Below are 18,886 nucleotides of genomic sequence, written 5' to 3' on the forward strand. Positions count from 1 at the left end.
TGTGGTGATGCAAGGCCCACAGTAACTGTCTCTCTCTTATTATTTAGTATTTCTCCAGATTCTTCCCAGTGAGCTGCATGTTTTTGCTTTCAACTCTCCGCTCACATATTTTGGGTCGAGATCAAGCATGCTGTCTCTGTTGAGCGAGCAGGCACACCCGTCATCGTGAGTGACACCTAGGGGCCATGTGTGATCGTTTGAGGGCCACTGGATGAAAATGTGTGTGTTCATGGGATTAACTCCCGATATCGTACGATTAATCAGCTCTTGTCTGTTTCCTGCTCCAACCTGTCGTTATCATATCAGCCTTTAAAAATGCACAATCGGTCGACTTCTTAATTCTCAAGTGTAACCGAAGTATGACGTGCACCCCCCGTCATCTCAAGACTAAAGGCAAAAATACTCAAAATGGTACTTAAGTCAAAACCAAGTCATGTCTAAGTGACTTGAATAGATGTGAACCAAGTCCTTCTTTACATAAATCACTGCAGCTGTTTGGATTTTATTTTAATATTTTTACCCAGTTAACGGACCAACTAGGACACTGAGAAGTAAAACAAGTACCTCAGACATGCTGTCTTATATTTTATTGTGATGGGGAGTCATAAAAATGGAGCTAAAATAAAAACAATACAAAAAGACAGTGGATGTACAAAGGGTGAGGCCAGAACAAACGATATGCAGCCTTCGACAGTACAATGGAACGAGTTGGCACAGAACAGAAAACGGGCGGCGGGACGATCCTAAATTTGGCTTCGAAATAAAAAGGGAGGCTTCATAACAAGATCCTTCATTAACAAGGGCGACGACTCATGCTTCTTTAAAATCAGAGTTTTAGAATTCAGCAGCTTCATAACGACGCGGATGCACATGTAACAGTTTCTATTTCTCACTTCATTCCTGACTTTTTTCTTTTTTTAGCTTTAAACAGAAGTCATGTTTCCAGAACACATGTTTTTATCTTTTTTTTTTTTTTTTGTTAAAACAAACGTCAGCTCCCAGAACCACGTTTTGGGTTTTTTTGTTGTTGTTTGTCTTGAGATTATTTTTCATACTAAAATATATTATTGTATCAATTCAAACTACAGTAATGTACACTACAATGTGTAATAAATAACCATAAAAGAAAATATAAAAATAAGACACATAAATATAAAAAAGTCTTCTAAAAACTAAACGGGTACATTTTGTTTTTTAATCTGTGAAAGGGTTCTAATACTGCCATTGTTGGGAAAAAAACAAACATACAGAGGACACATCAAAACAATAAAACAATAAAACAGACTAATATTATCAACACTGTTCGGTAGAACCAACTGAAAACACCTCGACAGAGACCACGTTCACTCACGTTTGTTACCTGAAGTGCGGGACAGCTTGCCACAAATCATCTGAAAACAAGTGCACGGGTTTGGCAAAATGTCAAATCCTTCCGCCTACATTTGACTTGAAATTGATCTTGGGGGGTTTTTGTACATTTTCTTTTCCAGAGAGTCAAGTTGGAGCTGGACAACATTCCCTGCATGTTTTTAAGCTTCGAGTATTTCAATCTGCTTCAACAGAACATTTTCGGGTTTTTCTTAAGCACTTATGTAAACATTTTTAAAACTCATGACTTCAAAACACATTAACTCGCATTCAAAAACAAAACAATGTTTTAACATCTGCAGGAAACTGATCACGTTAAGTTGACAAGGCATTTCATATCCGCATGTAAAGCTCAGTCTGGACTGTATTTCTCAATGGGTTCCACACACTTCCAACGCTTAAAAACTTCTCAACTACTTTTTTTGAGTAACTGTCAACTGGGCCATAGCTGAAAACTACATCAAATATACATATTCATTATTTTTAAATATATATTGTGTAGAGGCAAAAGCATTCGTTGATGAATTGATTATTTAGTCGATCTGCAAAAATCAGCGGCAGATTTTTCGAATAACTGATTAATTCGTTCCTGTCATCTTTAAAAAACAATTGTGGCAAATAAGCTGCTCTGTGCAAGTCGACAAACATCAGTCAATGTGGGTCTTGTGTGAGTAACAGAGGGACATAACACTGGCTACATGTGAGGAGAAGAAACGATAACACTGTTCAATGGCACTTTTAACAGCACACAGGTCTTGCATAAGGCTGGAGGCGTTGGGGTGGAGCAGGGAACAGCCCTGTTCCTTCACGTACAGTATGACTTCATGTACAAGCTGATAACACTGAAACACTGACTCACTACTAAAGTCGACCACAAGAAGGAAAAGCTCGGGAAGAACCGGCGCCCGTGTTTCTGGAACCTGTTTCTGGAGGCGAGGGGGGCGAGGTGGAGGTTTTCAATATTCACCCCGGAGACTCCACCCGCACGGGCTGCGCCGGGTTGCGAAACACTGGCGCCTGATGCTGGCTTTAAAGTTGTGACTCCACCTTCCCTGATAGGACAAATTTGGTTATGGCGCACAGGAGCCACCTTCTCATCCCGGACTCCCCCCCCCCCCCCCCCAGAATACTTAGTTTTCCTTAAGGCTAACAGTCAAACTGAAAAGTAAAAGTAATGCTAGCTAGCAAAGACTAACACTAACGCAAACAACATCTCGCTAGCTAGTGTAGGTATATAACACTGAAGGGCATACGATGCATGAGGCATGTATCCGTAGGTAAACCAGGAATACTGTAGTGCAGAGGTTTTTGTTCGTAGAACTCAATAAAATACTGATTTAGGAAACTTCATTGGCAATAAAAAGGTATAGAAATTCTTCTCATCTTTACAGGTTAAAATGTTTTTCAAACAATAAACAAGGTTAGTAACACTGACCAAATGAAAACAAACAATAAAACGACCTGGGATGTCTCAGTAACGAGTTTGACGGGTGAGTTCTGCTTTAAAATCTGTACTTCTATCAACAAGTTTTAACACTGATATTTCATTTCCACGAGAAAAAAGAAAAAAAAAAGTCTGTTTTGTTTTTCTTTTTTTTCAAGTTCAGGCACACCTGGGTTTTTGTACACAGTAGTGGACCGTTAAGATCAGGCAACCGCCGAGACTTTCTTGACTTTCTGCGGTTTTGTCTCAATCGACTCGTCTTCGTTAACCGAGGCATTCGAGCTCTCCCGAAGACATTTTCCATCTTTTATTTGGCGTTTGTTGTCACCACTTCCTCTGTGGGTTCGGCGCCGTCCGACTCCTCCCTGACGCTTTTGTCCGTATTTGCTTCACAGTCTGGCATTTCCTCCGTATCCGCACCTGTCGCTTCCTCCTTTTCTTCAGTCGTTTCTTCCATCTTTTCGTCTTCCATGTGATCTTCCCCGACCAAGACCTCCAACACGTCACAAACAACCTCCTCGCCCACCTTCTCTCCCTCTGCCTCTTCCTCTCCTGTCGCGTCTTCCTTCTCTCCCTCTGCCTCTTCCTCTCCTGTCGCGTCTTCCTTCTCCCCCGCTCCCTCTTCCTCTCCTGTCGCGTCTTCCTCCTCCCCCTCTGCCTCTTCCTCTCCTGTCGCGTCTTCCTTCTCTCCCTCTGCCTCTTCCTCTCCTGTCGCGTCTTCCTTCTCCCCCTCTCCCTCTTCCTCGCCTGTCGCGTCTTCCTTCTCCCCCTCTCCCTCTTCCTCTCCTGTCGCGTCTTCCTCCACGATCTCCTCTACCTCTGCCTCTTCCTCTCCTGTCGCGTCTTCCTCCACGATCTCCTCTACCTCTGCCTCTTCCTCTCCTGTCGCGTCTTCCTCCACGATCTCCTCTACCTCTGCCTCTTCCTCTCCTGTCGCGTCTTCCTCCACCATCTCCTCCCCCTCTGCCTCTTCCTCTCCTGTCGCGTCTTCCTCCACCATCTCCTCCCCCTCTGCCTCTTCCTCTCCTGTCGCGTCCTCCTCCTCCTCCACCATCTCCTCCCCCTCTGCCTCTTCCTCTCCTGTCGCGTCCTCCTCCTCCTCCACCATCTCCTCCCCCTCTGCCTCTTCCTCTCCTGTCGCGTCTTCCTCCACGATCTCCTCCCCCTCATCCTCGTCGTCTTCCTCAAAGTTCCCCTCGTAGATCTCGCAATCACCGTCGTCCACCTGCACCACCCGGATGTCGTCCATACACATGGCCTCGTCGTCCTCGTCCTCCTCTTCCTCGCTCTCCCTCTCGTCTGAGTCCAGTTGGGAGGGCGGGGTCGTGGTCCGACTGTCCGACTGCAGTCCGGCACCGGGGCTGCCGAGCTCCGACTGAACACTGCGCGGCCCCGAACCGGAGCCGGAGTTCGGCCCGTCCTTCTTGCAGTAGGAGTAGCGGTGGTTCATGTGCTGGGAGTATGAGCCGGAGTGAGAGAAACGCTTCCCGCACTTGTCGCACTGGTAGGGTTTCTCACCGGAGTGCAGCCTCGAGTGTTCGATCAGGTGGTGTTTGTGTTTGAAGGCCTTCTTGCAGATGTTGCACTCGTGCGGTCGTTTTCCTGCAGACGAGAGAACAAAGAGTCGGACAGGGACTCGTGCTGCCTTTGCCCGAAAATAACAAACTCAACTGCGTTTGGTTCAAATCCTGCTACCTGCTCTCAAAATCGTGACATATACTGAATTGAGTATAAGTATAGCAGAAGAAGTATCTCTTGATCGTGAGGCCTACCTGTGTGTTCATATTTGTGCCTGAGCAGGGAGCTGCCCTTCTGGAAGACTTTGGAGCAAAGGTCACACGGGTAGACGCCGTTTTCCAGCCGTCGCTTCTTCATCAGTGCGGCCGAATCCGAGTCATTCTGCTCGTCCGCTGGTGAGACGCCGTCAGAGCTGCTGTCCAGCCTCTTCTCCTGCTGTACATGGAAGGAAAAGACATTGATCATCGTGGTCGCATTATTGAATTCAATGTGTCGGCTGAAGGCAGTCATGTGAGGAAGATGAGCTCAGTGATTCCCTGTTTGAAATGAAGTGTCTAAGAAGTTAGTACGATGAATGTTGATGTCTCCATTTGATTGAACTGTCTTTGAAAATGATTCTTCAGGTGCTGCAGTGGAGCTGCTCTGTGGTCAGAGTAGTAGAAGAGATATAAGATGAGATAATAAGCTCAGATCTTGTGTTGTGCTCGCCACCTGCTGACTGAAAGTGGAGAGGGTTAAGCCCAGAAGGCTCACTTTAAGGTGGACTAGCTATTCTCAATTTAGGGAAAAACTGCTCCTCCTAGTGGTAAAATGTGGTAACCGAGTCCGGTCCAGTGTTTAGATTCAAATTAAACCGGGTTGAGAAATGTTTACACTGGCCCAACCCTACTACCAACCTTATGGCCGTTCAGTACGACAGTCTTTGCTCCAGTGACGCTGCCGGCCGTGGTGGCGTAGGTGTACGTGAGCTGGGGGATGAGGATGGTGCGTTTGGTCGTGGTGTTGATGGCCTTGAGACAGCTCATTGTGCCCTGACCAGCGATGGCCACTAACGTGGGCAGCTGTGCGGCAGTGAGGATGCTAACAGGTCTTCCGGTCTGAGGCGTGGTGACGTAGAGGGTTCGGCCCTCCAGCTGCTCCTTCCTCAGGCAGGTCAGGTTCAGCGGATGTTCCTGCTGCTTGGCGGGAGGCGTGGCGGTTTCCAATGCTGCTGTGATATGTTTAGGGAGGGAGAGGTCGAGCGGCTCGGCCTGAGAGTCCACCAAGTCTGGGTCTTCGGGCTCGCTCTTCACGATGATGAGGTCCCCGATATCGCGGCTGAGTGGTGAAGAGTCTGACGGGGAAGCTCTGCCAGATTCTGAGTCTTTGTTGGAGGTTTCTTGGGAACTGTCTTCCTCTGCCACCCCATTCTGATTCGAGGCGTCCTCTGAGCTGGAATTTGTGGTTTCAGTGTTTTTTGAAACGGCCATGGCTATTTTGCGGTATTTTCCCACATTTTTCCCAGAGTTCATCTTCGCAAACCACTTTCTGACCACATCCACGTGGATACTGACAGACTCTGAGATCTTTGTCAGCTCCTCCTCGCTGGGGTTGGCATTGGAGGCGAAGTAGGTCCTGAGGAGTGAGAGGAGGTCGTCCACAGGCGGCTCCTCCAGCGTCACCCCCGCCTCGCTCAGCAGAGCGGCGAACGAGGGGTCCAACGCGGCGGAGTCAACGGCCTCCCCATTGGCTGCTTTGCGGTGCTGGAGGAGGTGTAACGCCTCCAGGTTGTCGGGACAGTCATCGCATAGTAAACATGTGCTGCTGCTGTTGACTTTTGGCATCCGAGCTGTGCGCGCGACTGCTTCTGTCTCCATGTCTGTGACGGCCACTGATTCTGGCTCTGTCTTTACGATGGAGAGGTCGGTCACCTCTGGGGTTGAGGGTCTGTCTGTCTTGGCGGGGGTGGGGGCTGCAGCAGTGGTGACAGTGGGAAGGGGAGCAGGACTGGTTTTAGCAACAATCGCAGCGGTCTGGGTAGTGGTGGCGGCTGCAGAGCTGATGCTGTAGTTGATGATGATCTTTGTGGTGCCGTCGTAATCCACAAAGGCCGGCAGGCTGATGATCTGGTGCTGTGGCTGCTGGACCACAAATCCCTGCTTCCCCTGCGTCACCACGCCGTTAGCTGTACCCAGCACCTGCCTGAGCACATTTCCATCCATAGCCACCTTCAGCACATTCTGCAAGTCGCTCAGATTGATGCTGATGGGCGACATGAGGCCGACTGTTGGGATGACCATAGCCAAACCCTGAGGGAGGGTTGTAGCCGGAACCACAGCCGGCTGTGCCGTCCCGCCGTTGGTACCGGCTGAAGTTGCCGGTGCCGCGATCACAGGTTTGCACTCGTATTCCACAGGTTCAGATTTGATCTGGGTGACGGGGAGCTGCTCCTGCAGGGGTTTGCTGTCAGTCTTCTCCTTAAGTATCATGCGGGCCGGAGCAATTACGGCCGGGGTGGTCTGGGCGGTGGGTGCGGGGGATTTGATCGACGTTCGGGGGACGCCATTGGGAGGTGCTGCACCCACACACTTCTTACTGCTGATGTGGGAGCTGTAGGAGCCTGAGTGGGAGAATCGCTTCTTGCAGTTTGAGCATTCGTACGGTTTCTCACCTAAGAGGAGCACACAAAGAAATTACAACAACTGTTCAAAGAGAAGCTCCATCACATCTTCAATTCAGATTATTTCTATTTGAATTATTTGTTTTATGGTAGGGACTGGATATGGTTCCTCTATTGGTATGAAATATCTGGTCAGATTTACAATCTTATTAACCTAATCCGTGATTAGATAGTTTTCTGTTTTTAAAACACAATTTGCCTAATTTTAGACAGAATTTCCAACATTTTGTCTTTTGTTTGTATGGTAATCGTTGGGTTCATGCACATGATTTTTTTTAACTCGGTGAATAAAAGGAAAGCCTGTTGTAACAGAGCATCCAATAAAGAGATGACTTAGCTGATATAAATCAAATAAAAGCTGTAATCAACTTGTGATGACTGTAGATTTGATTATAACCATCAATCAACTGCAAACACAGTGATAATACAGACAATAAATAACTGCTACAAGCCTCAGCCTGAAGCAGGTCAGACCGCGTCGGGAGCGTATGAGTGAGAATGGCAACAGCTCACCGCTGTGAATGCGCAGGTGCTCCTTCAGGTGGTGCTTGTACTTGAAGGCCTTGGAACATTCGGTGCACTTGAACTTGCGGGTTCCACCTGTCGACTGGGAATTGTGACGCTGAGACAGACAAAAAGAAAAGAGGACGGTGATGAGATGTGTCCATAGAATAGATAAGTCAGAAGTCTTCCTTTTGTTGTTGTTCGTGAGCCGCTGAGCATTCATGTAACACAGAAAGCTTTGACCTTCTTGAAAACACAGGAGAAATCTATATTTTCTTCACGTTTCAGAGGAACATTGATTATCTGAGCAGAGGTTTAAGTTTATGACTGGATTTGCAGATTGTAAAGTTGCACATTGATTTTGAATGAATAATTAATGACAGTGCATGAAAGGAGACCCCAACGTCGAGGAATCTGTCAGGTGACCAGCACTTACAAAACCAAAAAAAGTCAATATCAAACCAGCCAATTTCAGTAAAAACAGAAAATGACTGTGAATTATTAAGCCTTAATATAAGACTTCCAAAGACAAATAAACTGAATACACTGAGACCTTTCCAGCCTGGAAACCATACAATGTGTTCAATATATTTGAGACCCAGGTCATGGACTCTGCTTTCATCAGGAATGATCTCGTGCTCGACACGTCTTACAACAGCCCGATGTTTACCTGCTCCCTGGTGCCCCTGTGGTGGCTCATGTGCCTCTCCAGCTGCGAGCGGTAGGTGAAGGTGTAGTTGCAGTGCGTGCAGCTGTAGTTGTCCTCGCTGGTCTCGTGGCGATACTTGATGTGCTCCTTCAGCGAGGCGTTGCGCTTGTAGCCCCGGGAGCAGTAGGGGCAAGTGTGCAACTGGGAGAAGGAGTCTGGGGTGCCTGTGATGGAGACGACGAGGAGAGGAACATGGAGGGTGATGCTTAACTTCTGCCATCACTCACAAAGTCAAATAGCTTCTGAGACCCGCTCCCACCCACACCCACACCAACTGACAGTCACGCCCAGTTCAAGCTGCGATTGGCCAGCTGTCCCTCTCTGTGAAGGGAAGCTTGAATCATGGCGTATGGGCACTCGGACAACAAAAACAGCTTTTGATTCCAGCATGAATAAAACCAGGATGCAGTTCACAGCGCAGACAGTGAAACCAGTGAGCAGTGTTGGTGTGTAGATGTTACCGTTTTCATCAGCGCCCCCCGTCTCTGCCGGACTCTGCTCATCATCCGGGGCTTCAGGATAGATGACGGCTGTGTCTCCCTGCTGGAGAATCTCGTCCACTAGAGTATCCTCCTCAGCCTCCTCTTCCTCTTCTGACACATACTCCTCCTTCACTAAAAACACACACACACACACACAGACAGAAGGTTTTAAATATATACAGGGGAGCAGAGTGACAAAGAGCATCCATCCGAGTAACACTGTCGATATATTTACACAACCCGGCCCACTAGAGGGCGCCACAGGGCCACAGGGCCACTATGATTCCCTGTGATGCGCATATTCCTCTCTTGAACACATTTATATTCCTAAAGTCAAAGCCTGGGGAGTACAATTTGATTTGGACCTTTGGACAATAAACCTTTTATGAAGCTCCATGCGTTGATAATCCTGGTGGCTCCCCATCATCAGAAGACAACCACCTGCCCCGCTACTGATGTTTAGAAGGAACAGGAGTCGTCAACAAGAGGAAAAAGAGGTTTTTTAAAGCTCTACATTGGCCAAACATTGTGAACTCTTCACACCTTCAGGAGAGGCCAAACCCCGTCGAAAGGACGCCGTGAGAGCGGTGAAGGGAATATAAATAAAACCACGCCAACGAGTCAGCTGTCATGACTCTTCTCGACCCCACTTCTGTACAAAAACGAAGGCTTAGCAGGCTCGGGTGAGAAGAAAACTACAGAAACGGCTGTGAATGTAATGGCTGCACTGTGTAGACAGTGTTTGATGAATGTTTTCTTTCCAGATAGCGTATCAGAGATAAAAGCATCTTAGATGTATAATATATACGTTGTGTACAGCTGATTATGGTGTTAAAGAGACAGGATGAGTTTCCCTGTCACTACAATCAGCCTCATGAGGAATAATTAGACGACGGGACTTGATCCGAGTGTCACACTGACAGTCTGTCCTCCATCCAACACTTACCCCCCATTCAACCAAACACTCAAATTCAGCTCCATACGAGACGCACAGACACAAAGACATGAGCTGAAGAACTCATGTAAAAGTGTCATCGCACACAGGCTGAGTGTCTGAATGCAATAAGATGCAAACAAGTTTGACATGAAGGCTGGAATGTATTCGTCGTGGTGTTACAGCGATGATTAGAGAGCAGAAAGAGAGGATTTGAACAACACCATGAGTCCAGTTGACGATATTAAGATTTACAATGGCTGGATTTTATTCACTGATGCCAGCAAATCAAAGTAGCCCGAAAAAAACAGCCCGTCTGAAACTGTCAGTTGAGGAATCGTGGGCCGTATTTAGAACGCTGACTGCAGCTCAAAGTGAGTTAAGACTGTAAAGCTTTCTCAAGTCGTCTCTCGTTTCGTACGTCCATCTGTGAACACTTACGGGATCACCGTTTAACAACTGATGGATCAACTTTCAGGTTTTAGATGAAACAATAGTGGGAATAAAGGGTTAATGTTCGAAAGGGGTTTAGTGCGGCGCTCCTTTCAAGTTCTGGTGCTCGCAAGAGGCCGAGTTTAAAACAACAGCAACGGCCCAAATCACAGCAGCAGAGACATGTTGATGTTCACGCTCTGTTATCGAGCTCAAGCGGCCAACGAGGAACTTCCTTCAGACAAGAACAACAAAGCTGAACACATAAAGAACAGACAGGGTACTCAAGCAGTAAAAATAGGGTTAAATACAAATCTATAAATGTGTGTATATAAAAGCACCAATGACCAACAATAAAATAAGAAATAAAACATCTATATACAAGTGTAAACAATATAAATAGGCAGTATGTCTTTATTTGCACTGATATACATGGACTTTATGATTATAACACTGTATGTACAGCAGCGTTAGGATTTATGTTGACACCGACGGATTATATCTACATATTAAAAAACAAACTATGATCAAGCTCCACAAACACGGTATCCTACATTTCCCACAATGCACCCGGATAGCATCTTTCATTCCATTTTAGACTTTTTATTAATGCGTTCCATGTGTTTCCTTGTCCGCTCTGCTGCTTTCGTTCCCTTCTCTCCCTCTTGCTTGGCCTCTTGACTGAGGTCCATTGTTGCGTTGCATAATAACCTCTTTAACACAACAGTGGTGCAGCACACGGAGCAGAGACGTGACCTCACTCTCTGTGCGTGAAAACGTCGATGACAACGAGCAGCGATGGGATGGACGAGGCATTCTAACCGCAGGTGGGACCGGTGCCAAAGGCCACGCCTCTTCCTGCGGCGCCTCGTCACGGACAGGTGCAGCTGTGTGTGTGTGTGTGTGTGTGTGTGGCTGAGTCCCGCTAAAGCCTCATTTTAAACGGACAGATCTCAGCTTCCCATGATCTCATCCAAAAGATTTCCAAATCTCTCTTTCCCCCCTCGGAGGCGCACTCATCTAACTTTCATCAAGCTCCTTTCTCTCACTACCTCGTCCTTTCTCCCCCTTAACTTACTAGTCTGTCACCTGCTGTCTCTTCTCCTCTTCATCCTCAGCTCTACCCTTCCTCCCTTCCTCTTCCTCGTGCGCCTGCACTGACAGCAGCAGCTTCAGCGTTGAGTGTGTCAGCTGCTAAATCTAAAAACACATCTTGGACTTCACACTGAGCCAGAAGTTTGGACATCGAAGAAGAGGACAACGTTTTCCTTAATCACTTCTTTTAAATGTCCAGAGAGCTGACCACAGACTCCAAGTGTTGTCATTAACCTGGATACCTGTCTGCTGATGACTCAGTGATGGTAAAACGGATCGCTGTTGTTCTCATCGTACGATAAATGGACATTTTGTTGACATGTGTTTCTACATGAGAATGTCAGCGTTTTAATCAACATGATGCCAGAACAAACAGCAGGTTTCAAGGACCTACGCGTTTAAAAGAAGAATAGCCAAGTGGACATTCTTATTATGCTATGATATCATCATGATGTCAGTGGCATTAAATGGTCTTAAAATGACAAAATATCGTCCAACAAAGAGCAGCGATCGTGACAGTCAAACTCTCAGATGTTCCGTTTACAATCTCACAGAGAAAAGCAGCGAAATCCTCACGGTTCAGAAGTTGGAAGAGAGAAAAGTAATAAATAAATACATCTGTTTTATAATTTAATGTGGACGGAGATCTTTACAAAAACAACCGGAGGACAATAGTGGAGACGTCGGCTGTTTTCACACGTGAGCAGAATCCTCACTTGGAGCTCCCCTCCCTTCTTCCTCTGCCCGACTCTTTTTGTCCTCCTCCCTCTGGCTCACTTCACTTCCCTCCATCACTCTCTCGTCCTACCTCTTCCTCTCACTCCTCGGACCGCTCTCCATTTTCTCTTGTAACTCCTGTCTCCGCACCGTCATCTTTTCTTTCAATCCTTTTCTTCCTCCGTCTCTGCCCCTCACCTCCCTCCTGTCCCTCCCTCACCCGTCCTACCCCGTCGCTGATGCACCTCGCTGCATATTTTCCCACCGCACTCTACAACTACACTTAATGCCTCACAAAAAGCCACGCAGCAATGACGACCAGGACCCCGCAACACACACACACACACACACACACACACACACACACACACACACACACACACATTCAATGGGAGTTATTCACAAGCATCCAGTGCGCACACACAGAGCGCTGCACTCGTATACCTTGCCAGAAGCTGTCACAGCGAGTCCGTGGTGAATTTATACGGCCGGATGGATTGGAGCTGCAGTGCGGCGCAGACTGCAGGGGGAGCAGCGGATACTAATCTCTCACCAGAGGACCAATTCAACGCCAGCTGCTCTCTCCCTGCTTTCTCCTCTCCCCCTCAAGACGGGGAAGGGAAAGAAAGGAGCGAAAGTCAGACAATCCCCCAAAAAAACAAAAAAAAATCACGCGGCGCCTTTGAAGGGTTCCCGACGTGGCTCAACAGCGCTGCAACGTTTCATGACTTTTCCATGACTCCCCTCCAGCGCCGCCGGAGCTCTGGCACAGTGTGAAGACGGTTCTCCTTCCTGCTTTGTTCATGTTTCTCTAAAGCAGTGAGAGCAGGACGGTTTCTGCTGCAGGTGCTGTAAAACAACAGGTATCGCCCCAAAGAACCCGTTTATAAACTCAGTGTGAAACCTGTCTGTCTGTATAAAGGATATAGTTTACTGTCCTGCATCACCTGCCAGTGAGGGTCAAGGGTTCAAAAGGGTTAACAAACAGCCAACTGCACACTCTACTCAGGCCACACGACTCAGCACCATGTTGCTGCAAGCAACACTGGCAACAGACAGAAAAATGTTCCTACAGCATCCCCAAAAGAAGCTGCAACGTTTAGTCGACGAATCGATTCGTTGATTGACAGTTAAAGTCATTTTTTCATGCAAAAATGGCAGAAAATGCAAATGTGGAGATTTCCTGCTTTTCTCTGCTTGATGTCATATTAAACTGAATATGTGACAAAACAAGACATTCCGTGGACTTTGAGAAAGTGGGACGGACATTTTAAAATCAAGCCGGGCTTCAGATCTCATTTTTTAAATTGCTGGAATCCGAGGGAGGCAGAAACCAAAGATACGTTTCCTGCAGGACTGAATGGAAAGAAAAGAGATCAACAACCGGTCCGAGGAACTGACGGATGAATATGATCGCGAATTAGAGCAGAGGTCCATAAAAACAAGATATGTGAAAAAAACAACATCTTAGTCATTTGCTTTCATGACTCTTCTGTATCATTTTCCCATATTTGAAGAAACATCTGCCACACTCACTCATATCACCAGAGTTTCATCTTGGTACAAAGTTAGAAAAGTTCGCTTTTCCACACACAAAAAAAAAGCAAAGTCAAATAAGCGATGCTAACGTCAAGGTTTACTGAACAACAACAAGCTCAGCAAAACCCTCTGTGGATAATTAAGGGCTAATAATAAGCCGGAGCACCACCCATCACTGCCAACACCGAGGAGAGGCTTTCACACCATATCTGAGCGGGAGGAGGAGAGGAAAGTAGGGAAAGAAAGGCAAAGAAGACGAGCTGGAGGAATATGAAGAGATGAAGAGAGACCAGTGACTGCAGAGAAACAACAAGTACACGGAGGAGAGAGAGACACAAAGAGGAGGAGAGCGAGCAGCGCTCATGAGCACTGCTCGCTCCATGTAAGGCTTCATTCAGAAACAATGAAACAAGCCTCCAGAGCAATATCTCTCCGTGTCACATTTCTCGCCGTCTCCATGGTTTTAGTGTTTCCTGCTCGGCTGTAACCGGCTGCTGTTGAGATGAAGGCAGATGCTTGCGTAGGCTGAGCCGTGTGCGGGGAACGCAGGATGAAACGGGCATTGAGAAGCCAATCAACCTCTGCTGCTGAAGGCAGACTCGGTTCTGCCTCTGCTTATTAAATCTCGCGGTCGGTTTGTTGTTCGGGTCGGATTCTAAAGGTGCGACGGCGTGCTTGTGTGGCTAAGAGCTGATCCTGCAAACTGGCTTAGTTTTGGTTATCTGGAGGTTTAAATTCAAGAGTTTCAGGAGTGAAAAAGACTTAAAACCTTCCAAAAGAGTCTTTCTGCCTTCTGTCTGTGAAACTTCTGGAACTATAAGAGGAAGGACAGCAGGAAAGTGATTAATGAGCTGAGTTTAAGCAGCAGACGTGGTGCATCCTGCATGATGAAACCTGTTCTGTGTTAATCTACAAGTGGGCATGCAGAGAAAATAGACCAACAAGAAGCCGTTTAGCTGACTCAACTCCCCACAGACAGACCCAGCAGTGCTAATGAGGAAACTCATTAAAGTGATATCTCACTGATATCTCAGTCGTACATCTCGTACATCTTCTCTTCCAGATCCTTCATTGTGAAGTCCTGCTGCTTTCCTTCGTATTATGTGACCGTAAACTTTGATTTGTTATCTTAAAGGTGCAGCGTGAAGCATGTCGGGGGATCTGTTGGTGGAAATGGAATTGGATCGGTACTCGGTATCAGACGACACCCAGAGACCAGGGACCCGTATCTCCACTTAAAACGTCAGATTACTGCTTTCCTATTTTTCACAAGTGTCTGACATTTTGTAGAGCAAATAAATAATCAATTAATACAAAAATCAGCAGATTATTCATTGTTAGTTGCAATCAAAAGATGTTGCAATAGGATGCATTAAACTTCTAATAAATATAGAGCGGACATCACTGAATATGTGGCAAGACATCGTAATAAGCCCTCTTCTTTTTATGATACCTAATAATTCAATAAGTCACATTTGGGTGATGTAATATTTCTTCAGACTTCGCATCGTTTTGGGGAAAAACCTGAGTCATTAATTTTGAACAGCGACACCACAGATGACAAGGAATGATGATCGAGCTCGTTACTGTGTTTTATCAGAGAGGGATGGGGGGGTGGGGGATGCGTCATGCATGTGTGTGTGTGTGTGTGTGTGTGTGTCATTAGGATGCAGGGTTGTACAGAAACTCAGAGAGGAGAGCAGAACATCTGGCTGTGTGAGCGAGCAGGCGTTCCCTAAGGAGGACTGAACTAATCTGATCAGAGAGAGAGAGAGAGAGAGAGAGAGAGAGAGAGAGAGAGAGAGAGAGCGCGAGAGCGCAGATGAACACGGACAATAAATAATACAGCCAGATACGCTGCGTGAAAACGGCGATGTTGCAGGTTCAAATCCGCGAGATGGATCTGATCAAACCGTGTGTCCGAATGTTCTATCTGCACGTTTATGCCGCGTTCCATTGAGCTCAGGAGTTGAGAGCCGGAGTTTACTGGGTTCCAGTTCAACAAGTTGGTGCTCCGGTCGGGTTAGCCATTAGTCAGCTGGCAATACCAGTTGATAACAAGACATAACCACAGTGTTCTGTCCAAATGCCGAACAAAAGTACTGTATCAATCACTGAAAAACTTTGTTCTTTTCTATGTATTCTATAAGCTTCACTTCTCTGACTGGATTACAGCTTCACTCAGATCCTCATCAGTCATCGCTCGGTAATCTCATCCGAGCATCTCTTGTGTTTGCATTGTGTATCCTGCCGTCATACCAAACAATACAGACCTCTCTCACACAGGCAGTTGACCCACATCACGGAACATGTGCTCCGCTTGTGATGTTGACGTCACTATTCTGTCACGGATGTAAGAGTTGCATCAAGAGTTGTTTCTGTAGTTTCTTATTCATACCTTTATTGCCAAAACCTATTCTACAGAGCTCAGACCACACACACACACACACACACACACACACACACACACACACACAGAAGCATTTAATGTGTAAATAATACAAGTATTCAACTAGAGAAAGTTGTGTCTCTGAGCTTTATCTAACGCAATAATAATGGTCCAAAGTTGTGGCTGCTCAGCAGCTAAGCCGCCTGAAAACCCTGCTGTAGTTCTGGAAGGTGTCGGCCTGGTAGGAAATGTACGGGGTTTGTTCTGGATGTGAGAGCTGGAGATTATACAGAAGAACCTCTGCATGTCGGGCAAGAATATGCAAGTTTGGTTCCACTTGACAACAGTTGGCGTGGATAATCTTCACCGCCTGTTCTCATGTATCCACTGAAACAGAAGAGCCCACGCGTGACCATATAAAGATGACAGTACTGTCAAACACTGAGCCGACGCGCTCCGTTATTAATCCTTTTAGAGCTTGATTTACAGCGGTGATGGAGAGGAATTGCACGTGCGAGCCGTCGGACTTTTTTAGTGCACATTAGCGTGCTATCTCTGTCCAGGAAAGAGTCCAGCTTTGTTGATTTAACTCTGCAGACAGTCTGGGAGAATCTGTGCAACATGAGTAACGCTCCCCGGACTACATCTCCCGGCAAAACCTTCCCACGGATCAACAGACACGACGAAGATCAATCTTCAAAGTCCAGCCTCAAGCCACGGAATGTCTGACCGGCATTTACTCTCACAGAAAAGATATTCGGCTGGAAGGAACACGTCCATACTGATACTGACAGAGCATGTCTACGATGGAGGTCTCACCTCCGTTCAAGCAGCCGTTGTGGGGTAATACTGTGGCGGTGGCGGCGTCATGGCTGTCCTGCGTCTTGGTCCCATCGGCGTTGGCCACCTCCGGCTCCTGCAGGCTGTCCTCCTCCACGATGTGTAGCTTGTCCTCGTCGTCAGAGTCCGAACTGGCCTCCAAGCCATTGTTGAAGTCTGTCACTGCGGAGGGGGAGACACAGAGATGGGAAGACGTTCAAACATTTATATCGCGGCCGCACCTTCTTATAGAGCTCGCTGTGAGTCACCAGTGCAGAGGAGCCGACACCCTGCCGCGGTAATCAGCGTCTCATTTACATCTGGGATGCAGAATACAGACAATTAAGCGCTCTACTTCCTGAAGCCTACAAACGTACACAATAAGGCACAACGGTGCAGAAACAAGACGTGTTGCTAGATTGTGTGTTTAAAAGCGCGTCAATGGCTCCCATAAGGACGCCGTGATCTTTGTGGTAATTTCCACGAGACAAGACCGCTGCACCTGTCACCATTCTACCCGAGAGAGTTGGATCCATGAAGTGCAGCACGAAAAGCCTGAATTAGCCGACCGTGGCCAAGGGACCGCGGGTCAATGTGTCGTACCTGTTCAATGCGACACAGACGTCAGATGTTGTGTCTTTTCATGAACAATAGAAAACTGAAGGCAGGAAAGAAAGGAAGCTGCACTCCTATGAAATCACAAAACAAGCCGCAGTTTTTAGTTCATCCCTCGTTTCACTTTTGGTGCCGCTGCCGAGACGAAAACAACACAGTGTGTAAGAAAGAAAGATGTTTCTGAAGCGTAATATATTTACATTTAATTGCATTTGCAGTGACCCTGGCATCTCAAAAACCCATTTAACTCCAAACCAGATCTCGTGTCTCCAGATCCTCTGCAAAGCATAATCTTCATCATCATCACATCAATCTATCTCTGGCTCCAGGTACACACAATCTCCCTCTCTTCACGGAGAAGACAAAAAAACACACAAAACGACAAACAGCAGCCATGGGGGAGAATAATCACTCGTATATCAGCCTGAGAAAGCAAATCTATTGACACTGTGCTGCAGTCAGCGAGTCTGTCTGTGGGGTACAGCTTGTTAATGGGAGCTCAGGGTGAAGAATGGACCAACTGGACTGGTGTGAATGACTTTAGCCCAGTGTGTGTGTGTGTGTGTGTGTGTGTGTGTGTGTGTGTGTGTTTAGCACAAAAGCTGCATGTGCTGTGAATATACAGGGAACTATGTGATGATGAGCACTATGCAGGAGGTATTTAATTGCTTATTTCGCTGTCAGCACGTGTGCACGTTTGACTGTGTCTTGACAGATCAGTAGATGTGTCTGTGAGTGTGTGTGTGTGTGTGTGTGTGTGTGTGTGTGTGTGTGTGTGCTCTCCGCAGGGTAGCTGTACGTCTTGGCGGAGGTGCTGAGGACGCCTAATGAGGAGGAAAGCTTGGGTTGTTTGTTCACAGGTGACAGGTGCACACACACACACACACACACACACACACACCACAAAACAAGCTCTGTGTGTGTGCGCTCTGGTTCTGCACCTCTGCATGAAATGAGAAGCTCTTTCAGGTAGCGCCGTTAACCGCTCACACACCCTTTAATGCAGGGACCAGATGACTCCCACCTCCATTTAAGACACACCCTGAGAGCACACACACACACACACACACACACACACACACACACACAGACACACACTCCTCCAGGAGTGATGCGGTGCATTCCGCAGACGATGCTGTCACTGCTCCAGACAGACGAGTGGAGCTGTGTGTGTGTGTGTGTGTGTGTGTGTGTGTGTGTGTGTGTGTGTGTGTGTGTTGGGGGCGGGTGAGATCGATCACGTCTGAATCGATCTAAGAGGCTGGTGGCGAAACAGACTGAGGAGCACAGCGTGTTTGTGTGCATGAGCTCTGGTTTGTGACTTCATAGAAGCCAGATGATGGTGAAATACACGACAAGTACACAACTTCTGCTGGTTGCTGGTTCAAATCCTTGGACATGTCCGCATGTTAAAGGTCTTGGCTTAATACCAGCTCAGTACAGAAATATATATACGTGTACGTCTCATGGTCTTATTTCCGTGATTTCAAGCATTAAAACACGACTACCCGAGTGCAGTGTGACCACAACCCTGAAGGGTAACGGTGAACATCTGTGGTCTGGCCAGATGCAGATGATTTGAGCAGTTTATAAGTTCACTACACACGCCTACTACAGGCAGCCACTTCCTAAAAATCAACAGTGTCTCTCTTCATTCAGACA

General features: G+C 47.0%; 1 protein-coding gene across 1 annotated transcript; it reads right to left on the reverse strand.

The window, feature by feature from the left end:
- Positions 1-572: 572 nt before the first annotated feature.
- On the reverse strand, positions 573-17,121 carry LOC306789743 (zinc finger E-box-binding homeobox 1-like; the record flags this gene model as incomplete). The annotated part of the gene is made up of 10 exons (XM_079285816.1): positions 573-3,442; positions 3,560-3,833; positions 3,936-4,414; positions 4,585-4,765; positions 5,227-6,980; positions 7,503-7,611; positions 8,164-8,366; positions 8,664-8,816; positions 16,610-16,792; positions 17,112-17,121. The coding sequence occupies 10 exons, from the start codon at positions 17,119-17,121 to the stop codon at positions 3,120-3,122; spliced, it is 3,669 nt and encodes a 1,222-aa protein (XP_079141942.1). The 3' UTR covers positions 573-3,119.
- Positions 17,122-18,886: the final 1,765 nt, after the last annotated feature.

This window comes from Melanostigma gelatinosum, assembly GCF_949748355.1.
Source record: "Melanostigma gelatinosum genome assembly, chromosome: 15".
NCBI lineage: Eukaryota > Metazoa > Chordata > Actinopteri > Perciformes > Zoarcidae > Melanostigma > Melanostigma gelatinosum.